The sequence below is a fragment of the Sinohyriopsis cumingii genome, chromosome 15, assembly GCF_028554795.1.
Source record: "Sinohyriopsis cumingii isolate HCF-2022 chromosome 15, ASM2855479v2, whole genome shotgun sequence".
In the NCBI taxonomy this organism is placed as follows: Eukaryota; Metazoa; Mollusca; class Bivalvia; order Unionida; family Unionidae; genus Sinohyriopsis; species Sinohyriopsis cumingii.
This window is the reverse complement of record NC_142975.1, coordinates 49,171,507-49,197,103: the sequence shown is the minus strand read 5'-3', so window position 1 is coordinate 49,197,103 and position 25,597 is coordinate 49,171,507. Positions and strand designations below refer to the sequence as shown.

General features: G+C 35.0%; 1 protein-coding gene across 1 annotated transcript in view; it reads right to left on the bottom strand.

The window, feature by feature from the left end:
* Nucleotides 1–25,597, bottom strand: part of LOC149781771 (uncharacterized) — a 211,428-nt gene that overhangs the window by 70,125 nt on the left and 115,706 nt on the right. The window contains exons 13-21 of the mRNA XM_089935925.1: nucleotides 24,002–24,232; nucleotides 12,259–12,393; nucleotides 10,404–10,501; nucleotides 8,464–8,650; nucleotides 7,969–8,073; nucleotides 6,308–6,524; nucleotides 5,283–5,458; nucleotides 2,510–2,712; nucleotides 837–960 (exon numbers count right to left, since the gene is read on the bottom strand). Of these exons, the coding sequence (XP_089792051.1) occupies nucleotides 837–960; nucleotides 2,510–2,712; nucleotides 5,283–5,458; nucleotides 6,308–6,524; nucleotides 7,969–8,073; nucleotides 8,464–8,650; nucleotides 10,404–10,501; nucleotides 12,259–12,393; nucleotides 24,002–24,232 (1,476 nt within the window). The remainder of the gene's footprint in view (nucleotides 1–836; nucleotides 961–2,509; nucleotides 2,713–5,282; nucleotides 5,459–6,307; nucleotides 6,525–7,968; nucleotides 8,074–8,463; nucleotides 8,651–10,403; nucleotides 10,502–12,258; nucleotides 12,394–24,001; nucleotides 24,233–25,597) is intronic.

Here is a 25,597-nt window from a genome sequence, read left to right as displayed (position 1 = left end):
TTGCCACAAGTTAGACTGTTAAGAGGGCGCTAGATTTGATTTTGAAAATACACATTCATCTTTCTGACCCCCCCCCCTTTATTTCTGATTTTGTTGATACAACCCACACAAGAAGTGACTTAGCCAACCAACCACTGTCAGAATAAAAACAGTTTTAAGCACAACCTCATAGAAAGATTTTTGTAAGAGTCATCCTGGGAAGGTGGACATGTTTTACTCTAAAAGCCCTCAACAAAATATATACACTATGCATAATTATCAAGACTATTTACGGTCTATTCATTTTCACCATGGCATGCTGATTCAAATGCAAAAGCATGCCTCCAAAAGCACCCAGCACCAACCACCATTATGTCATCCATAATTTCATCATATGGGCTACTCCACAACAGGTGCCCATTTCCAGTTGGTGAAAATATTTGAGGAGTTTTCTGTTGGTTTTAACATCAATTTGAACACATTATTGCCAATATCATATACAGGAAATGTGAGATAAGTGTCTTTCCCATGAATACACCATGAATACACCACAGCAGTTGATGCAGGATGATTTGGACAGGTATCAAACCTGCAACCTTCTGAGTCAAACATTCCATAACTAAGCCATTGCTTTAAGATCCTTTATTGGTGTAATGAATAAATCTTAAAATCAGTAATCCTAATGAAAGCATTTTACATCAGTAATCCTAATGAAAGCATTTTACATCAGTAATCCTAATGAAAGCATTTTATATCAGTAATCCAAAGGAATCACTCTTACAATAAGTAATCCTAAAGCAGAAAACATGAATTAAACTGAAGGTAATTCATGGTAGTTAATGTTCCCTGTTACCAACCTCCTAAGTGGGGTGCCATATGATGAGGCATGGCGAGGTGTGGTCAGCTGACTAGGCTGGACACTGGGCAGTCCATCTAAGTTGAGGTTCAGAGGTTCTAACCCCTCCTCCATCTCCTCCCCATCTGTAAACAAATGGAAGCATGTCATCTAATAGAAACAACATATGACAATCCTTATTTTTATAAAATCACATGATGCGATGGAACCAGATAAAGTGGCAATCAGTGCTAATGGCATGATGTACAGGGATTCTGGAACCAGATAAAGTGGCAGTCAGTTCTAATAGCATGATATACAAGGATTCTCTATTTCTGATTGGACCCATCTTATATTTTATGTAAGGTGCCCATTGGGGTTATTGAAAAAAATCTAACTTGCCTGAGAAAACTCTGATCATGCTGATGAAATGGGGCATTTTATTATCAGGCTGAAGAAAACTAGTAAATGATAAATATGTATCCCCATGTATGCCCCTTACATTTGTCTTCCTTACATTTGTGAAGACTGTCTACTTACTATAGTTCTATCAAAAGCTGTAATCTTTGTGTACAAAGTAAAGTATGTAACCTATGAATGGGGAAATGTATTTCCTATAATTATTGTTTACTTGGCTTTAACATAATTTTGATTCTACCAACTGTAGGACAAATGTACCTTTTATAAGGATGTCTATGGTGCATACCATTTTATACTTGAAATCTACAAATTTTAAAAATGAAGAATTTTTTATATAAAAAAATTGAAGCATTTATTTTATGTGTACTATCTATGCATTACAGAAACCATGTGGAACCAGTTCAACACGTATTGCAACCTGTGCAATGATACAAAGTTAAATACTGTACACAAGTTGTTCACTGATTACCTTATTGTTGTAATCAAGAGAGTATGGGATGTTTTCTGGGGTGTTATAAATAATAAAAGGGATCAAATTATGTCTGTAGTGTCTTTTGAGACTCTGATTAAAAATCTGCCATCCTTTGGCAGAAATGAGAGAAAAAAGAAAAGGCCAATCAAAAACCTATTTCAGCAAAAACACCTGAGTAAATATTTTCAGATTAATAGAAAAACAGTTGACTACTGACAATTTCCTTCCTTCAAAATAAATAAAGGACTTATTTACTAGTCATTAAGGTTTTGAACAAAGATGTTTTTACACAAAAATCACTTAAATCATTCACATGTAAATGTTGATACTTTCATCAGATGTTAAAACATACTGATATATGTATGTTTTGTTTTTGAGAATTTTATTACCATTATATACAAGTTCTGACGGTAATCATACCAGTAAAAACTGTTCACTACATGTATAGCCAACATCATCAACATGAACAAATACCAAAACATTTTGAAAAATAAACCAATTAGGACATAAAATTACTCAGTTATAATGTCCAAAAATTGCAGTCCCTTCTGAAACATCACAAGCAATTTCTACTATATATTGCTTTGCTATGACTTGTTTCTCCACTAATTGCTCAACAAAATCACAGATAACATTGTTGCCTCTCACTATGCCCCACCCCAAAAAAACATAATAGTCCAAGACATAAAAATATCTTGGAAACGAGACTCTCAAGAATCTTTAAAGATCTTCTATTTTCTTTCATGAGTCACAAAGTCAAGTATGCAACTGTATTAATAATGTTTTGTTAATATTTATCTTACCCATGGACAAATTCTGACTGTTCTCTCCAAAATTGCTGCTTCCTGAGTACCACCTAACACTACTAGTGGCTGGTTCAGGTATCTGCAATCCAATTGCAATGGCTAACTTCTTCACTGCCTCCATCATGGCAAACTCTGTGACCTGCTTCCATTCCATAAGAATCTGCTTTGTCAGTCTTCTTGTTCGCAGCCTATTGTTTTCCCTGTTTAAATAACATTATTCTCCTTTTAAATAAACACCCTTATCAAAGTGAGATCATATGACAGACCCATAAATGAAAACTCTTCCATATAAAACTGACTTTATTTACCTTAATGTCAATGTCATTTCTTATTTTCTAATGTTATTCTGTGATTGCTTTATAATTGTTACCGATAAGCCAAAGATATGGACTATGAAACTTTATGACACGCAAATAGTCTCAGAAATTACTTGATTTTATAAACAATTTCACTTATTTATCTGTAGATTGCTCATCTAGAAGCAGAATAAAAGACTCTGTATCACCATTGATTTTGTGGATAATTTATTAAAATCTCTGCTTACAGTAAAAAGACTATATGGATAAAATGTTCTGCTTCTTAAAATTTTCAAAACTTTAAATTTATTTTTTGATATCTTTTAATTCATGATTTGAAATGACCAACAGATTTGATGCAAGAGTATTTTAAAGATAAAGTTTGGGTGCTCAAAATGATTTCTCATATGGTTCACTGGAAAGCTTTTGTTCATGTGAGGAAGCTTGAGCTTGCCAAGTAGTGGAGGAGGTCCTCAAGGGGATCTTTGCAGACAACAAAATACACATAACAAATTGGCTTCTAATTTCTTTTTTTTAAATCTTCAAGTTGTTTCGTACAGGTATCATGACTTGCAGCAAAATGGGAGAAAGTACAAAACAGTTCTCAGTGAACTCTCAAAATTATTTTACTCCTCAAAAAAAGCATTAAAGTCAGTGGGAGAAAGAAAATAATGGAAATAGTGATCTTGCCCTTGTAAAGAAATAACTTTAGGATCAATAAAAGAGTAACTGCTGCATTTTGTGCTTGTCTAAATTTATCTAAACTTGTCATCTAAAGGTGAGAAAGTAATTGCAAATGGTGTGTGTGTGTATGTGTGTGATGTTTGTGTGTGTGTGATATGGATTTTTAACATAGCTTTAACAATTTTTCAGTCATATCACTATGATGTCTGCAGTGTAGCAGTTTATAGTGATGCCTAGCACCCAGTCACATTATCCTGACACCAGGGCAACCAGGCCTAATACTAACCTCTTAATGCTGAGTGCCAAGCGAGGCAGCTGTTAGTACCATTTTTGTATGTCTTTGGTATGACTCGGGCAAGGATCAAACCCACGACCTCCTGCATACGAGGCGGATGCTCTAACCACTAGGCTACCAGAGCAGTTGAAATGGTTTATTATGTGCTTGCTATGTCAAGTTAATTTACATAAAACATTTTCCTTTTATGATTCCCCGTGACACTGACCTTTGACCTATTGACTCCTGAATCAACAGGCGCCTTTCTTATCTCAACTGCAAGACACGCATAAAGTTTGGTCATTGTTTGTGTCATAGGACTTGAGTTATTTTGTGAAAATCATTGTCTTTCTTGTGGAGTCTCTCCAACCTTGACCTTTAACCTTTTAACCTTCCTTGTTTCAAATGCAAACCAGCAATAAAGTTCTGTCAAGACAGGTAGTGCAGAATTGGAGCAGTTCTGAATCAAGTGCATCCCAGGCTTACCAAACAGAATGCACTCACTGTCAAAGAAGCATAAGACAATCAATTTATATGGAAGATGACATTTCTTAGAAATCTGGGGCCGAGTGGTCTAAAGCGCTCTCCGTAATGGATCACTGCCATCTCACCTCTGTCTGCGTGGGTTCGAGTCAATGATTTGGCTAATGTGGGTATGTGAGAAAGCTTGCCAGTAGCTTCTCATGAGTCGGTGGTTCTTTCCAGGGTTTTCCTGGGTTCTTCCTCCACCATTAATACTGGCCGCCATGTATAGCCTATCGTGTGCTGAAAAATGGCGTTAAACCCTACAACAATAATAACAACTTAGAAATCTAGATTAGCTTGGGCACTAACTGCAAGCACATGGTCAATGATCATTGATAGAAGTTGTTAAAAAGAGTAGATATCTTCAGCACAAATACTGCTACATTTATTTCCAATTTATTAATTTTTGCAATAAATATTCACTTTTCAGCGTGATACACTCTGAATGTATAGCATATGAGTCAGACTATCACACGGTTTTCTACAATTTCCTTGTCCACAGAGGGCATGGTTATTTTAGGAGAATTTATTTTTGTAGAAAACTGTGCTGTAGTCTAACTCTATAACTTATTCAAAACATGTAATGCTAAAAAGTGAATATTTATTGCAAAAATTAATAAAATCTCAACATGAGTGCCTTTAAAAAGGCTTTTAAAATTCCTGAGTAAGATTACTTGTTACCCACCATTTTTATTTTTCTAAATGACCCCAATTTTTTACCTAGCAGAGATTATTTAGTTTTCATTTCAGGAATAAAACTATCATGAAATGCTGCTGGATTTTTCCAGACATTGTATCAAGAAATAACTCTTAAAGTATTTTCTAGTTTCCTGTGATGCAAAATTAACATTAGAAAGGCTGCTGAAATATTAATGTGCATGTATATATTCCAGAGAGAGAGAAAGAGACTCGCACATACATTCTAGGACCAACTGACAGCCTGAATTATTCAGTATAACATTAACAATTAAAGTCCTAGGAGATTATTTACCTGGCAAGAAGTGTAGTCCTGAAATGACATCTCCAGAACTGGAAAGCACACCGCAGCCTATTGGTGTCCTGCAGTTGTTGTAGTTTGATAACCTCACCGTCTGTCTCATGAATCTGACACTGTACATTTTCGTACCACATGCCAAAGTAAGTCTTCAGCAAGTAGGTCTTCTCCTCCTACGCAAGTTCAAAAGAGTTTTTAATACTGATATTTCAATTATTCTCTGGCAAACGAGATCAAAACACTAATTTTGATTGCAGAAATGTATCTAGCATATGTGAGAAAAAGTGGGGAAAATTGCTGCAACAAACTGCTCGCTAACTTTTGATTTTTAAAAGATCAGCATATTTAATCTTAATTTCACAGTCCATGACTAGGTGGCAAAGATTTCAAAATTCAAAACACAATAGTTTAATCAAAGATGAGCAAAAAAATAAATAACTGATTTAAATACAAGCATTCATATTGTATTCTAACGAGGGAGTTATGCTTCCAATGTTGTGTTTTTCTTCAAAACTTTTCCATTTGTATTTTTTAAAATAAAAAATCATTTTCAATTACCACGAGTTTACACAGTGGTACACGTCAAATTCTCCATTTGGTTCAATGACTACCATATCAGGCTCACAACCAGAGAGGTGCAGATTCAAATTCCGCTCACACCATCTGTTAGGTGGCAGGAAGTCTCTCTAGGCAAATCAACTTTAATACCATACCCATGGCAGTAAATATAATGTGTCAATGCACAAGTCAACATCAATAAATAAATCAATGAGTGTTATCAGGCTAGCATGGATACTTGAAAATAGGATTCCATGGAGTACTATGTCATATCTGTGAATCATGCCACGATGTACGGCATCCTCCCTGCTTCAGCGTTTCCAACACTTTAACATAAAATCTTAATACTGATGCAAGCACCAACATAACCAAGAAAATTAATAACTTTATCTTACTATCTATTGATATTAGCAAACCAAACTATTTGCATTTTAACAAAAGCATCTAATTAAAGCTGCTTTTACCTGTTCCTGATGCTCCAGTATTTTCTGGCGAAGCTGGTGAATTGAACGATGCCTCCAGTGAGTGAAAACAGTTTTCAGCACATGATTCTCATGGAACTTGACTGCTGAGTGTTTGCGCTTTATTACAAAACGCCATCCTTCAATATAGCGGCGAGCACAATTCTGCAGCACTCGCTTGCTAACTCCCTTCTCCACCTGATGGATCAAATATTGTCTCCTACAACATAAATCATAAATAAATGAAAACTCGAGCCTTTCTTTTCTGACAGGAAGTTTTCTCAAGCCTTTCTTATTTCTGACTACTTAATATCTGATATCTGGAAGTTTAATATTTATAACTGTGTTTTCTCCAGCCCAAAACAAAGCAATATAGGTCATGATGGGTAGACCGATTCATTGTCTCTAATGAAAAAATGAATATGTAGTTTGAAGATTTGTAAGTTTATCGTACAAATTCATCAAAATGAACTCAGTGACATAAACATGGAAGCAGTATTAGCATCTAAGAATATAAACTCCTGTTTGGTCTGAAGTGTTAAGATGATAAAGGTAGGGACCCCCTGGTGACACTTTGTTTATAAAGGTAGGGACCCCCTGGTGACACTTTGTTTGAAATTATAACTTAATGAATGAAGTAACTAATTTTTATGCATCTTTATATCCTTCATGCTTTTCATATCAATATTGGAAGGGTAATACAAACTGCCAAGGGGGTTGTAAAACAAGTATAAAATAACAGTCAGTATAAACTACAGCACAACAATGACTTGCTTTTGCCTTTTTTATCCAGGCCTAACATATTATTTTCATTTGATTTACAATTTAAGCTAAAATGTACATTTGTTTCATTTATTTTGCAAAAAATAAAAATGATATTCCTAACGTTTGAAGCATGTGAACATTCTTGCATCCATAGGGAAAAACAGCTTCAATTGATTGTTTGTAAAGTTTAAACTAACAATATTTTAGTGCTGAATGACTAAAATGGTTTTCTAAAAAAAAATAACAAAATACAATTACATAAACTACTTTTTGTACTGGAGTGATTGTTTATTTGTTTTCTGAACCTTTCACCATCTTACAATTTCATCTACGTACATGTTTTTAATGATATTTTAAATGGAAATGTTTATCCATTGAAAAACGTGGGCTACCAAAATTTCAATGGGGCTTCTGCAGCTTTCCTTTCAGTAGCCCATTTGACTACCACACACATAAGAGATTTGTCCACTGCTGCATCTCCATCAGAAAAATGACTACCTTGTCTCACTTCCCACCGGTGTGGGTAGTGCAAAAGTAAGGACTGTCACACTTCCCACCAGTGTGGGCAGGAAAAAAATAAAGACTCTTTATTTTTCATGTGCTTAACTTCACATTATGTATGCTTCTCATCTTTGAAAAAGTTCACAAGCATCTTCAGTGTAAGTGATATTCAAGTGTCTCCATTATCTTGTCTTAATTCCAAAAATTCAGGCTCTAATCAGGAAACTATTTATTATTTCTTTAAACTGGTAATGGAGTCTATATTTGGTCGTGAAATCCAGTAGCTCTTCAAGAATTGTGTGACAAAAGTCAATTGCCGGACAAATACATTCATCATAATTGTTTGGCCATAAGTAACAATAAATGTCTGAATAACATGCTCTTTAATCCTTCATTACCTCCAACAGTTAAATTTCCTCCTGAGTGTGGTGCTGTGAAACAAGTCAAGGCTCTGCTTACAATGAGCCTTCTGTTTTACGAGCTCATGCCATCCATAGAATGAACTGAAAATATTTATAAAAAATGTTCAAGTTGTGTTTCCACAGAGCTAATTAGCATCCTAATTCATTATTATGAAAAATTATTTGGTTTGATTTTTGCATACTCATTAAATTTCATCTCAGGAGATATGGGTATAACTTAGGTACCAATATGTGGTACAACCTATCCATCAGAGAGTTACTCCTTCAACAGTATGCAATATAAAACAAAAGTAATAGAAGCTACTTTCTTTTTTTTAAACTTGTATCTTTGAAGAAAAATTATTCCTAAATATAATTTTTAAAAGAAATGAACAGTGTACACAGATATTTATAGGTGTTTGCAAATGAAGCCAAAGTTTCTGGACTGCAGTTAAAACATAGTTGATCAGTTTTAAGAATAATCATTCATACCTAGCCAACAGTTCTTGCTGCTGTCGAAGAATCATGGGTTTGATCTTCAGAAGAGGCTGCGTTGCTTCCCACCACTGTGTGAAACGTTTCCGCAATAAGATGAGTTCCAGTTCTTTGCGATAATGATTAGCCTCTGCTTTCTCTTCCTTAACCAGCCACAAGGCTGTAGACCACTTCTTGAACATTACTGAAATGTGAAACATGTACAAAACTGTTACAGATGAAAATCAATTGAAGGTGATAAAACTTGCTTGAAATACCATTTTGTCTTACCTGAAATCATGCCATGGGCAAGTTTCTAATTGAGATGCTGTAATCACCAACATAATGTGCACAATATTGCTATATGCACATCTCAAATATGGAACTGCTGAAAATCTATAGATATTAATTACATCCATATACCTTCAAATGTTCACAACCTACAAGAAAACATTTTACAGTGATAAGAAAGAAATTTCTCAAAAAGAAAGTTGCCACTAGTTACAGTCATTGCTCCTGCCACCTCCCCCAAAAAGGCTGGCATGGGAACTCACAGTACCGAGTCAATCACAGTCAGCAGAATATGGTCAAAATCTTCGATAAAATCAACATCATCTAAAATCTTGCTAAATATTAAGTTTTATAGCTAACACGACTAAAAACAAAACATGATGAATGCTAGTTTTCACAAGCCATTGAAATATTAATTAAGGGTTAAAACTTTGTAAACTACGTCTAAAACATCAGCTTATTAGAATCATCTGAGATCTTGCTAACATTAAGCCTTTTCCTTAACTCTGGATGGTATCAAACAAATGTGGTGGATGCTAAAATGTTAAAGTGTTCAAACTACAAAGGAATACAGGGCTATTGTTAAGTTGAACAAAGTCCATAACTCAGTAGTTGTTGTTGTTGTTGTGGGGTTTAACACCATTTTTCAGCACACGATAGGCTATACATGGCGGCCAGTATTAATGGTGGAGGAAGAACCCGGAAAACCCCAGAAAGAACCACCGACCCACGAGAAGCTACTGGCAAGCTTTCTCACATGCCCACATTGGCTGAATCTTAGACTTGAACCCCATAACTCAGTAAAATATATCATAAATCTAGTCATCATACTGAGACCTTGCTGAGGAGAATTTCATTTGCAAGTGGATTGAAATCAAGAACAAAATTGTCAATGTCACACTGTCTAGAAGCCAATGCTCCGCTCAAGTGCCAAAACACTGTAAAATATCGTCAAATTCTGATCATCAAATAAGTTAACTGAAAACTTGTTAAGAGGAAGCTACAGTTCAAATCAAACAAAAAATTTGAATATTGGAAAGGCTGCATTTCGATGTCATGCTAATTTGAATCTTTCAGGAGACATAATTCCATAAATTACAGTCATAATTTTGTCAAATTGAAACTTTTGGAAGATATTGTCCAAATATATACCTGTCCAGCTGTAAACATACATTTTTATATAATTTCACTACTTCAAACATACAAAGATACTGTACACATTTTTATATGATTTCACTACTTCAAACATACAAAGATACTGTACAATTATAGACCATGATTCAGAGAACATAAGCTTTTATGAACTGATACATTTACAGGTACAGAAAACTTTATGATCACCTGAACAAAGGTCTTTAATTTGCATAATTCTGTATGTAGCTAGATCCAGGTGAGTGAATATGCCATTTGAACTGTTTGATGCCACCAAATAACAAAAAAAAACTGATATGAGACTCAAACTCAATGACGTCCAACAACTGTGCAATGTGAGAAGGAATCATCGTAGATCATATGACACTATGTCAGTCACTGAAAAACCTTTCAAAGAAATCACACAATGTAGATTAAGATCTCAAAATGATTTTTTATTCCAAATATTATTTGCATTACCTCACATATGGGGATGGTATGACATTAACTTGTATCATGTATTTTAAGTAACTAACCTCTCTGTCTGTTAATCAATCTCAATGGCTCTGTTTCCTCCAGAAGGTGCTTCAGCCGTTGTTTGTGACATATCAGCCTCCACTTTGCAGCTGCTTTCCTACAATGTATTGAGACTTATCTATTCAGTGAATAATACAAGAATCAGTTATTAGGTTGCTGTAACTCCTTGACCTTCATATATGAACTTGACACACATGCAAAAACCTGAAACAGTAAACTGCATACCTGCCAAACCATATTTCACATGAAAACAATTTTTTTTACTCACAATGTTCCCCAACCCCCATGGTCGTCTTATAAAACATGATTTCCCATAAATCTTGTGGAAAAGAGAGGAGGATAGGCCTTTGTTGAAACAGTGATATTACTTATATATGCCTACAACCAGCTGGTTACATAAACAGGAAATAATGTTTGATGTAAATAGCTTTATGATTAATGCTCACGAAAAACTATCAAAGCTGGTTAACAGTCAATTGTTACTGGCGACGAAAAGATTAAGGCTGTCAGAGATAAACAACCACCATTCCACAAACTACTTAACTGAATGATAATAGCAAAGGTGATTTTGTGCTAGCTACTACCTTTAAAATTCCTGTGGAAAAGTCCACTAGGCAAATCTGCATAGGCAAAGTACACAAGTGGAACAATACAATTTGTTTGAAGTACATCACAGATGTGTGTTGAAGAAAAAAATGTACTGCACATTTAAGCCATCATTATTAAAGAATTCTGGCTAGTTCATGATCAGCAATGGTTCATACTCCATAAATAAAATGCAAAACATGACCATTTTGGTAGTTGGAATTATACAGTTAGGAGCAGTGCGGGTGTTTGATTCAATTTTGAAGAAACAATGATGAAATGAATGACAAGCTTTCAACAAACTCCAGCAAACCTAAATATCCAATTTCTGAACACCTGATGAAATTTGATGTTGTGAGGTTCACCAGCAAGTGGGAACATTTTATGCTTTACATGTACTGCAAATACTACATCAACATTAGTCATTCTGTAGTATTGCAACATCCATTGACATAGAAACAACACCCTGCATTGGTGTGGATGCAGATCAAGTTCAATGATTAGAAAAATTAAATAAGACTTTCCAAGGAGTTTGATCAGTACCATCCAGTTTCTAACAAGTGCAGAATAAACACTAATGACATTGGCAACATTTTCAAACCCTCCAATGAAATTATGAGACCAGCAAAGTCTGCATATTAAGATACTGTGAATTGGATCATTCTGAACTATTTTTATACCGCAATGTGACTTATCACTGAATTCATGGATTTATCAAACTGTCTTATAAACGGATTCAAAATGTCAAGCATTGTGGATTTAATTAGAACAAATTGTAAGTTGTTAATTTATTTGTGACATATTCTACTCAATAATACAAATATATTTTAAAGTTAGTTTGTTAATTTTCCTATCTTCCTAGGATATATATATATATATATATATATATATATATATATATATATATATATATATATATATATATATATATATATATATATATATATCTATTGAACCAGTTCAAGTTATTTTTTCAAACTGCAATTCTGACTCAATGAGGACAAGTCACTCCTTCAGAAGGATCTGATTTATGAAACAGACCCTGACTTATACACTCTGACCACTGAAAAAATACACTTTTACATGCTGTTCATGCCATAGTCAACTTACAACAAAAGCAGTTCAGGTGTGTACACATTGAATAAAATTTCCCTTTGATCTGTTACCCAGGTAACTGATCATTTCGATCCATTGGTACCCAGTAGAATTTTTATAAAATTTTCACAGTTCTATTTATGACATTAAAACTTTAACTTGATTACTCCTCACCTGGCACAAGTGTTAGACCAGAGCTGCCTAGCTTTCTGTTCATCCAGTTGCTCTTGGAATCGAGCCCTCCATTCCGACAGGCATTGCTTCTGTACAAGCAGCTGCTGCTTACGCTCATGAATCTTGAGCCGTTTCCTGAAAAGTGTTAAACATTCATGTGTAATACACCTAACGATCATGGTCCATGTTGTTTGTTGTACATATGTGTGATATACTCATGCATAATATATCTACAGATCATAGACCAGTCCTTTGTTCTACATATGTTTGACATGTTCATGCATAACACACCTGCATATCACTGTCCATGTGGTTTGTTCTACTGACTGCTTTTAACAAACTGCATAGACCCCCACAGAGATGGTCCATGTGGTTTGTTTTTCTGATTGCTTCTAACAAACAGCACTGACCCACAAAGGTGGTCCATGTGGTCTGTTTTTCTGATTGCTTCTAACAAACAGCATTGACCCACAGAGGTGGTCCATGTGGTCTGTTTTTCTGATTGCTTCTAACAAACAGCATTGACCCACAGGTGGTCCATGTGGCTTGTTTTACTGATTGCTCCTAACAAACAGCATAGTCCAGAGGTGGTCCATGTGGTTTGTTCTATTGATTGCTCCTAACAAACAGCATAGTCCAGAGGTGGTCCATGTGGTTTGTTCTATTGATTGCTCCTAACAAACAGCATAGTCCAGAGGTGGTCCATGTGGTTAGTTCTATTGATTTCTCCTAACAAACAGCATAGTCCAGAGGTGTTCCATGTGGTTTGTTCTATTGATTGCTCCTAACAAACAGCATAGTCCAGAGGTGGTCCATGTGGTTTGTTCTATTGATTGCTCCTAACAAACAGCATAGTCCAGAGGTGGTCCATATGGTTAGTTCTATTGATTGCTCCTAACAAACAGCATAGTCCAGAGGTGGTCCATGTGGTTTGTTCTATTGATTGCTCCTAACAAACATCATAGACATATAGAAGGTAGTGCAATGATCATCATTACACAGCTCAACTTGCTTCATGGTACATCACAATCACTCAGATATATGGCTTCACACTATTTCATACATACAAGTATAATTTATGTAAATAGTTAATATACCTAATTTGGGATTATCCTGAAATACAATTAAATCTGATCAATCTGGACTACATTTATCCCAGATGTCTCCATTTCTGAGAACAGTTTTCATCTCTTGTTCTAAAAACAGGAATTGTTAATCTGGAGTGTTCTTTAATCCGGAGGCTACTCTAGACCTGAAACATCTGTGGGAAAGGTTTATCCTCAATTTGAAAACCAAAAAGAGATAATTTTCTAAATACTGGGGAGATTCACTAAAGTAAAGAATGGTAGTGTTCACAAATATGATTTTTGATTTTTTGGAAACTTTTTGCTTAAAATATTTCTTGGGAATCTTTATGAATCTCACAACTGTGAATCCTAAAATAGACTGTATAATCCAAACAATTGAAGACTATGTAGTCCATACAAAAGAAAAGACCCTGTAATGCATACAAAATGGACTGTAATGCAGACAAAATGGACTGTAATGCATACAAAATGGACTCTGTAATGCATACAAAATGGACTCTGTAATGCATACAAAATGGACTCTGTAATGCATACAAAATGGACTGTAATGCATACAAAATGGACTCTAATGCATACAAAATGGACTCTGTAATGCATACAAAATGGACTCTGTAATGCAGACAAAATGGACTCTGTAATGCATACAAAATGGACTCTGTAATACATACAAAATGTACTCTGTAATGCATACAAAATGGACTCTGTAATGCATACAAAATGGACCCTGTAATGCATACAAAATGGACTCTGTAATGCATACAAAATGGACTCTTTAATGCATACAAAATGGACTTTGTAATGCATACAAAATGGACTGTAATGCATACAAAATGGACTCTGTAATGCATACAAAATGGACTCTGTAATGCATACAAAATGGACTCTGTAATGCATACAAAATGGACTCTTTAATGCATACAAAATGGACTTTGTAATGCATACAAAATGGACTGTAATGCATACAAAATGGACTCTGTAATGCATACAAAATGGACTCTGTAATGCATACAAAATGGACTCTGTAATCCATACAAAAAAAGAGACACAGAATATAGTATGTAATCCATACAAAAGAAAAGACCCTGTAATGCATACAAAATGGACTGTAATGCATACAAAATGGACTCTGTAATGCATACAAAATGGACTCTGTAATCCATACAAAAAAAGAGACACAGAATATAGTATGTAATCCATACAAAAGAATAGACTACAGTCAATACAAAAGAACAGACTGTAATCCATAAAAAATAGACTCTATAATTCATACAAAAGACTTTGTAATCCATACCACAGAATATATGATGTAATCCATACAAAAGAATAGACTCCATAAAATATACAAAATAGACTGTAATCCATTTAAAAGAATATACTATGTATTCCATACAAATGAAAATTCTATAATGCAAACAAATGAATAGATTCTATAATCCAAACAATTTATAGACTAGTAATCCACACAAAAAGTATACTATGTAATCCATAATAAGGAATGTATGATGTAACCCATACAAAAGAAGTATCTAAAATCCATGCAGAAGGAAAGACTGTAATCCATACAAAAGACTATAATCCATTCAAAAGAACAGACTCTATAATCCACACAAAAGAATAGACTGTAATCCATACAAAAATAGACTCCATAATCCATACAAAATAAAATATTATGTAATACATACAAATGAACAGACTCTATAATCCATACTTTAAAAAAATATAATCCATACAAAGATATGATGATTAAATTTGTATAGATTAACAGGGCTTCACATTATCTTGCTTCATTTCTTTTTGTTGTTGATTCTGACAAGATATAGTCTTGTTTAGGATACTGTACATATACCACTGTTGATACTGACAAGATATAGTCTTGTTTAGGATACTGTACATATACCACTGTTGATACTGACAAGATATAGTCTCATTTAGGATACTGTACATACACCACTGTTGATATTGACAAGATATAGTCTTGTTTAGGATACTGTACATATACCACTGTTGATACTGACAAGATATAGTCTTGTTTAGGAGACTGTACATATACCATTGTTGATACTGACATGTCATAGCCTTGTTTAGGAGGCTGTACATATACCACTGTTGATACTGACAAGATATAGTCTTGTTTAGGATACTGTACATATACCACTGTTGATACTGACAAGATATAGTCTCATTTAGGATACTGTACATATACCACTGTTGGTAGTGACATGTCATAGTCTTGTTTAGGAGACTGTACATATACCATTGTTGATACTGACATGTCATAGCCTTGTTTAGGAGACTGTACATATACCACTGTTGATACTGACAAGATGTAGTCTCATTTAGGATACTGTACATATACCATTGTTGATACTGACATGTCATAGCCTTGTTTAGGAGACTGTACATATACCACTGTTGATACTGACAAGTTACAGTCTTGTGAAGGAGGTTGTACATATACCACTGTAGATACGGAAAAGTTACAATCTTGTGGAGGAAGCTGTACATTGATACTGACAAGATACAGTGTTGTGGAGGAGGTTGTACATATACCACTGTTGATACTGACAAGATACAGTGTTGTGGAGGAGGTTGTACATATACCACTGTTGATACTGACAAGATACAGTGTTGTGGAGGAGGTTGTACATATACCACTGTTGATGCTGACAAGTTACGATCTTGTGGAGGAGGTTGTACATATACCACTGTTGATACTGACAAGTTACGATCTTGTGGAGGAGGTTGTACATATACCACTGTTAATACTGAAAAGTTACAGTCTTGTGGAGGAAGCTGTACATATACCACTGTTGATATTGACAACTTACAGTCTTGTAGAGAAAGCTGTACATATACCACTGTTAATACTGACAAGATACCGTCTTTTGGAGGAGGCTCTACATTTACAAATAAAGTATTATACTGCAAGACCATCAACTGCAGTTTCTGCGTGAAAATAGATAAACCTAAAATCTTTAGAAGCACATTTATGAACCTCAAAAATAACTAAGAGGACTCTGTACCACCCATAATGTCATCTGTTTACTCACCTGCACTAAATGTGACAAAAGGGAATTCAAGTGAGAATAAAAGAACACTTGTGTGATATCCATAATCAAAAAGATTCCCCCAGTGTTGAAGTAATTTAATCATTTAAGCATATAAAAGATTGTGTTAAATATGAGATAACAGAAACTAATAAATCCGGTCCAGACCTCTCTTTTTATAGGAAAGATAGAGAACATTTCTGGATATAGCAATTATATTCTCTTCATCATTTAGGGATCAACATCGCTTAAATGCAAGTCCAGGCATTTTTAACTTAATTTATTATATTTTCTCTCATGCAAACTTAGATATTCTGGCTCTACAGTCAAAATGATGGAATATTCCACTCTTCAGAGGAAAACATTGTGCATGCTGCCTGGCTTTTTAACACGTACTAAATCATGATGCAATTACTCACTAGATGACCGTTACATGGCAAAATGTATTACCAATGTGTGTATTGTGAAGCAAAATTTAAACATCTCCAATCATTAGCACAACATAACAAAATTACACACATTGGTAACAGACTATTTTGCTGATTATGATAAAATCTTCAAAATCAAAAGATCAGTTTATCTATGAGATAAAAACTGAAGTGCTCTATGTATACTAACTGAACAGAAATTGAAATTGAAACATCTGCAAGTCTGAAAAGAACAAATGAACAACCCTCACCAGTTCTGACAGGATTGTATACCCCAATATTTTTAGGAAAAATATTTCACAAGAACAGTTTTTTACTGAGGACCTCTGGAAACCAACAATATACTGGATTGTACCACCACATGGAACAGAAATAAAGGAAGAACAATCCCATATAGCAGTAGCTCAAGTGTGATTATCTACCCCAAGCAATCTGGAAAATAGTTCTTAAAAGGGGATTGTTTTTGAGGACCTCATGACCCCTAGAACAGTTTGGAGTTCACAACCACACATTTCACATTTGCATCTATAGGCAATTCAATTACACAGAAACCTTGTGAAACTATGAAACAGTCTGAAGAAGTCATACAAAAACTATATGTCAACCAAATAGACGATCACAGGGACATAAAATAAATTATCAATTTGACACACCTGCAGACATGATTTCAACTGGTAATTTGTACAACAGCATGTGAGTGTTATGTACTGCATTACAGAATTGTAGTTTTTGCATAGGGTTACAATTTTAAAGAGGAAGAATTTCTTTGGCTTTCCGTGATAAGTGATTATACTGGCTCTTTAAAAAAGACCTTATTTATCTTAGGTATAGTTCAAAGAACCATTAACTCCCTTTATTTTGGTGCATGACTGATGGGTGTAATATGGGTTATTGAGTATACAGCTTGGCCTTACTCCAGATGTGCACCTTTCAAAAAAGTGTTAGCTCCACTTGGTCATTTTCACTTCCTGAACTTCAGAGGCAAATTGTAAAATAAGAGCAGATAACATTTTTTCATTTTATATATTTGGTAATTCATTCATTGCACTTTCAGAAGCTGGTATTGTCTAGTCAGGCAAAATTCATTTTCCCTAGTTTAATAGCTGCTATGGATAGTGTACTGTACACTAATTCAGGTTGATTTTTTTTAGCACAAGGGAGCAGTCATTTTAGTTAGCAATGTGCTTAGATCATGTACAATTTCCAAAAGTACAATATCCAAAGAAATGTCAGCCATATTATATCAAAGTAGCATTGAGATATGCCAACATTCTCTCCAATGTGCATGTTTTAAATGCAAACAACTTCACCTTACATAGTCACACTCTCAAATTACATAATAACTGGTGAGCGCCCCCACAACAGTAAGTCATGACAATACTTTTGTTGCATAACCTAACAAGTAGCAATACCAGCTTCACCGGTGACACCAGCAACAAAGCGGTATATAAACCTCTCACTGACAAATCAAACAAATGAATCAACTGGAAAATTCCCTCAATGAGTTACATCCTAGCATACGGGAGGGGAAGCTTCCACATCCAATCAGTCATAATCTTCCCTGAGGTTATACATACATTGGTGTTGATACTGACAGGTTACATACAATCTAGTGGAAAAGGTTGATACTGATAAGTTAGCCAACTCTGTTGATACTGACAAGTTACCATCTTATTGAGGAGGTTGTACATAGCCAACTCTGTTGATACTGACAAGTCACAGTCTTACTGAGGAGGTTGTACATAGCCAACTCTGTTGATACTGACAAGTTACAGTCTTATTAAGGAGGCTGTACATAGCCAACTCTGCTGATACTGACAAGTTACAGTCTTATGGAGGAGGTTGTACATAGCCAACTCTGTTGACACTGACAAGTTACAGTCTTATTGAGGAGGTTGTACATAGCCAACTCTGTTGACACTGACAAGTTACAGTCTTATTGAGGAGGTTGCATATAACATACTCTGTTGATACTGACAATTTACAGTCTTATGGAGGAGGTAGTACATAGCCATCTCTGTTGATACTGATAAGTTACAGTTCGATGGAGAAGGTTGTACATATCTCACTGGTGAAAATAATGTTGATGCAAAGACTCAAGTTGATTTCTACAGGCAGGAAACTGGAGTGACTGTAAAAATCTAAATCTGAAGGGCAGAACAGCACCAGCCAAGGAAACCATCTAAACTAGCTCTTCTGTCAACACTTCAGTTTTGTTCTATTATTAATTTCTGTTGTTGTTGGCTTAATGGCATTTTTCAGCACATGATACATTATATACATGGCAGCCAGTACAAGTGGTAAATGAAGAATCCAGGGAAAACCCTGGAAAGGACCCATGGGAAACTACAGACAAGATTTCTAATATACCCACATTGGTCTAGCCCAAGACTCGAACCCATGCAGACAGAGGTGAGACCGCAGTGATGAGTAAATATCTGAGCTTTGACCACTCAGCCACCCAGATCCCCTGGTTATGTTACTCACGTTGAAATGCATCCACATACCAATTTTCATAAGTGGAGGTGAAATAATGTCCAACATATTGAGGATGTAATAAACAATCTGTTGAAAATTCAAAAGTCACTCAAGCACAAAATATATGATGACACAATTATGAAGCCTTGGTATGGCTGAGTTACTCTCCTTAAGATGCATCCACATACCAATTTTTATGACTGTATGTGAAACAGGGTCCAAGAAATTTAGAACATAACCAACCAACATAAACAAATGGGCAAAATGCTAGATCACTCCAATCGTCATTAGCAAAGGGATAAGTACACTCAATAAATTTAACTCCATATATGACATGTGCAAAAGTTTTATTAAATCAAACCAAGAATCAATGGGGAATGATACTTTTAATGATTCTCAAAATTACTTTTTAAGTGTTGAAGGATATATATCAATAATTAATTTCAAAAAAATAAATTTAACGTAACTTTTAATCATTTAATTTTTTTAATACTTTTTAGGTCTTAAATTAGCCTCTAAAATCCTGCAGGTAATTTTATGGGCAATATAAAAAAGGGCAGCCTTTCATTTTTTATTATGTTAACACATTTTGTAGCCTAACTTAAAGAGGATCCTGCTCCTCACTGCTGGTCTCAACAGTATGACTGACATCAGAAAATAGTAAAAAGCTGAAAGTTTGTGCCCATCGTTAACTTTTGTTTCTGTTTCTCAGTGTACACTGACCAGTTTGCAAATGGGAGGAAATCCAAGTGAAATCTTGATATTTATCTACGATTCAAACTGACTTGAAATTTCATGCAAAATGCCTTAACCATCCTATGCAAGTAAAGTAAAACTTAAAACAATTACCAGATCTGAATCTCCATTGCATAATATGTAATTTTTACCAAACTTTATGATTATTGTTACATTTTATCATCACCAATCATCTTTAACTGACATGTCTTTTAACATTTATCATTTTTTTTAAATATTGGTTCTCCTAAACTCATCTCATCTTTCATCTTTTTACCTAAACAAGATATGCAAGCTGCTTGAAATCTCTGTGGAAGTTAAGCAAAATATGCAGATGAAGAGATGGGAATCAGAGTTTGTCATGGCAAAACAATTTACACCTGAAATTTTCTGGCCTTGCAAGTTAAAATGTGGTAAAATACACAAAATACTTATCACACTTCATAAATGTAACAAATCTTAAATGGGAAAAACTGAACCAATACTTTGAAAACAGCATAAAAAGATAAATTCAAAAATAGGCAACTGTTTCTGAAACTAGTCGGCCAACACACATTTAAAGCAGATAAGCTCATCCAACAAAGAAATTATGTTTCAAATAAAATATTAGATAAATTAATTCCATTATTCATAGGTTTGAGCCTCAAATTTCTTTAAAGTGACACAATTTGTCTACTTAGTTAGAAAACCTTAGGATATCACTTGCTACCAAGTTTCAGTGCAAATATGAAGGCATCAGAAGCTACAAAATCAGCATACAAATTTATTTCAATGCTTGCTCCTACAGTTTAACAACTATAGACATAGGGTTAATGACTAAAACCACACAAAAGCCAGTAATTTCAGCAGATGTACAAGCACAAATTTAAATCAACTTTCCTAGCACACTGACCAAAAACTCACTCAAAAACTCACTGTCAAGAAGTGATGATGAATCGACCATCATATACCTGATAAAAGATGGTCATCAAATTCACATTTCTGCCATCAAAGTCAGAAGGAGTAAAAAAATTTACTGACTGAAATAGCAAGCCTTGCATACTGAAGATAAATTAACTAAACCTGTTAGCAATGGGTACACTGAAAAGGGTCCTCTTTATTATAGATAAATTAGAGCTGTTAGCAATGGGTACATTGAAAATGGTCCTCTTTATTATAGATAAATTAGAGCTGTTAGCAATGGGCACATTGAAAATGGTCCTCTTTATTATAGATAAATTAGAGCTGTTAGAAATGGGTACATTGAAAAGGGTCCTCTTTATGTGTTGTGATGTGTTTTGGATTTTTTAACATAGCTTTAACAATTTTTCAGTCATATCGCTACGATGTCTGCAATGGGCAGTTTATAGTGATGTCTAGCACTGGGGCATCATGTCCCAGACATGTAGCATCATGACCCACCCAGTCACATTATCATGACATCAGGCTGACTAGTCCTAATGCTTACCTCCTAATGCTGAGCACCAAGCGAAGCAACACCTAGTACCATTTGTTGTAAGTCACTGGTATGACTTGGCCGGGGATCGAACCCACAACCTCCTGCATCCAAGGCGGATGCTCTAACCACTAGGCCACCAGAGCAGTCTGCTCCTCTTTATTAAAGACAAATTAAAGCTGTTAGCAATGGGTACATTGAAAAGGGTCCTCTTTATTAAAGATAAATTTGCACTATTAGCAATGGGTACACTGAAAAGGGTCCACTTTATTAAAGATAAATTAGAGCTGTTAGCAATGGGTACATTGAAAAGGGTCCTCTTTATTAAAGATAAATTAGAGCAATTATAAATGGGTACACTGAAAAGGGTCCTCTTTATTAAGGATAAATTAGAGCTGTTAGCAATGGGTACATTGAAAAGGGTCCTCTTTATTAAAGATAAATTAGAGCAATTAGAAATGGGTACACTGAAAAGGGTCCTCTTTATTAAAGATAAATTAAAGCTGTTAGAAATGGGTACATTCAAAAAGGTCCTCTTTATTAAAGATACATTAGAGCTGTTAGCAATGGGTACATTCAAAAGGGTCCTCTTTAGTAAAGATAAATTAGAGCTGTTAGCAATGGGTACATTGAAAAGGGTCCTCTTTAGTAAAGATAAATTAGAGCTGTTAGGAATGGGTACATTCAAAAAGGTCCTCTTTATTAAAGATACATTAGAGCTGTTAGCAATGGGTACATTCAAAAGGGTCCTCTTTAGTAAAGATAAATTAGAGCTGTTAGCAATGGGTACATTGAAAAGGGTCCTCTTTATTAAAGATAAATTAGAGCTGTTAGCAGCGGGTGCACTGAAAAGGCTCCTACCCACTACAATTTGCTCAGCAGGACTTTAAACAGAGGAACTAGTCAAAGTTTGAAGAAAATGGACAATCAGGGGACATTACTCCTGTAAATGAGCTGAAATGCTTGAACTGTAATACCATGAAGACCTCAATTATATAATGATGCATGATTAATATGGTTAAAGTCCAGGGTTTCTGCACCAAATTATTTTTATTTTTCCGGGTGTTTTCCAGGAGATTTTAAGGAGAAAAGGACAAAGTTCAGGAGTCATTTTTAAAGTCTGATACTTTGATTAAAGACAATGCTGCAGCTGACGCCACTTGTGCAAAAATCTCTTACTTACCAGATGCAAACATGGCGACTGACATAACAAGATGATCATTGCAATATCATTCAATGCAAAGCTGCATGGAAAAATAATGTATTTTCTCTAATAAAATTTTTAATTAAGCTTGTTAATATCAAATTCCAGGACATTTTATAACAAAAAGTAATTTTCAGGGAGGTTTCCAGGATTATTTAATTGAATTCAAATTTTAATTGGATTCTGGCATTTCCTCCTTTCAGGAGGGTGTGGGAATCCTTCAAGTCTGGTATTTCCTACTGAAGGTATGCTGTGGAAACCAAATAAGGAGGGGCAATCAGGGGCCATAACTCTTGCAAAAACTAATGTTGAAAATTGACAAATAAACTCATTCAGTGACTCCTCAGCGTAATGCCACATGTAAAATACAATTCAACAATCATTAGTAAACCAGAAACCGAAAACCAAAGTAAGGAGCATGACATTCAAGGGAAACAACTGCACAAGAGGTCTTAGAAGGCTGGAAATAAAACACATTCAATGTATCATCAATATAAAGTCCCAAACCAAATTTAATTTTAAATCAACAAGCTTTGTTACATTACAGAAACATGACATGAGGCAACCAGGGGGCATAACTTCTGTAAATGATATCATGGAATGCTAGAAATTTTGTTCATTAAAAATCTCCTCAATATAAAGCCACACACAAAATATAGTTGAAATCCAATATACCTAATAATGTTATGTTGTGGAAACCAGACTGAAGAAAATCAGAGGACATAACTTACGTAAATGGCATCCTGGAATGCTGGAAATTGAACTTGTTCTAACTGATATCATTTCAATCTAACAAACTGTGAGAAAAATCTGACTTAAGCAAAATTATCTCTGAAAAAGAAAAGCTACAGAAACAAAAGTTATGGGTCAAGGCAATTAGGAATCATTACTCATCTAATGATGGAAAAGACATATGGAAATCAATATTTTTTATGTCCCATCAATAGGAAGCTGGATACCAAATTTGGTTAAAATCCAACAATTTCCAGTAAAAGTTATGGATGGATGGATGAACTGGTGGGCATCTGGACGAAATGACTGATTGATGGATGGCACCATGATTACAATGTAGCCCTAATCACAGTCCATATTTAAAATTGCATAGTATGAAATTGATCACAAAATGTTAAAAATCACTTTTATTTGCAACTGCATGAAATACTGGTCCATCAAAATCTGGCATGGTGCTTTTCCAAAGATGCTGTTGGCCCCATATCCATGAATCCCAGATTAAACCCAGGTCAGCAACAGGAATCTTGCTTTACGGTTAAGAAGTTCGAAGCCAATATTTTACCATTACATAACCAATCCTGTTAATGTATTTGTACCTGAGCTCTATCTTGTAAGCAGTGAACGTTTCCCATCTGTACAAAACATGTCTCAGGAGGGCAGTCTCCAAACAATGAATGGCTGCAGCACGGCATTTTTTTAGTGTATTCACTGTGAACTTCCACCTAAAAAATGCCCGTCTCATCACTTTCTGTCGTACAAAAGAGTCAATTTCACCTCGGCGCTGGATTCGCTTCTCATACTTTACTTTCCATTCAGCAAAAGCATGCCTGAAGAAAAAAAAATGTCTTTATTTTCATTTTTCCTACAGTGATTTGTGATTCTAGTTTCTTGATTTAACTAAAGTGATTTTGCAGAAACCAGTTTTCTTCCTTCAATATCAATATAGATAACAACACTACATGATACCAATGTGTCACAATCTAGCAGCTTCCAACATTGACAACACTACTACCAGAGACATCATATCAATTTCTCACCATCTACTAATATGCACTGGGGGCCCCGAGTGGCCGTGTGGTCTAAAGCACTCTCCATTACGGATCACTGCCATCTCACCTCTGTCTGCGCCGGTTCGAGTCTCAGATTCAGCCAATGTGGGTATGAAAGAAAGCTTGCCAGTAGCTTCTCGTGGGTTGGTAGTTCTTTCCGGGGTTTTCCCGGGTTCTTCCTCCACCATTAATACTGGCCGCCATGTATAGCCTATCGTGTGCTGAAAAATGGTGTTAAACCCCACACAACAACAACTAATATGCATTACAATGATAACAACAATCTTGTTGGAGACATGATACCAATGTGTCACTATCTAACATAGATTACAATACTAACAAAATTGCTACCTGAGAAATGATACTAATATCACCTTCTGCTAACATAAATTACAACTGATCTCAGACATGATACTACTGTCTTGCTAGTTAACATAAATTACAATACTGACAACATTGCTGCTGGGGACAGTCACACCAATGTCTCATGATCTGTGAACATATATTACATTACAGTCAACACTCCTATTGGACACATGATACTAACTTCTTGCTATCTAACATAGATTATAACACTGACCACATTGCTGTTGCAGACGTGATACTGATGTTAAATTGTCTGCTAACATAGATTACAACAATGAGAACAATGCTGCTGGAGACATAGTACCAATGTCTCATTTTCTGCAAGCATAAAATACTTACATAGAACACTGACAGTATTGCTGTTGTAGACATAATATTAACAATGATAACACTGCTGTCAGACATATGATAGCCAAATTCTGACATAAAAAATTGTCAATTATCAAATATAGAGAAAGCCTGTTTTGAGCCAGTGACCTGAAATTACAGACTGGCAAGGCTGTCTTTATACTTTTTAGTCCTTCTTTCTCATCAGTGGAATTATAACATATTTTAATTGGCAGAAATAAAGACATCATTTGAAAAAATGCATTGCTATTTAATTCATTAGTCTTTTTGCCTTTTTCACTTAGTTCTTGATGTGGTTATTTAAGTTTTTGATAATTTTTTCAAAGTAATCAGCTGTGGCTTCTTCCCCTCTATGGCTTGCAGTGTTTACATGGCATTTTCTTGTGCCCTGATTACTTAGATATTCCAAACATAAGCAACATGTCATTG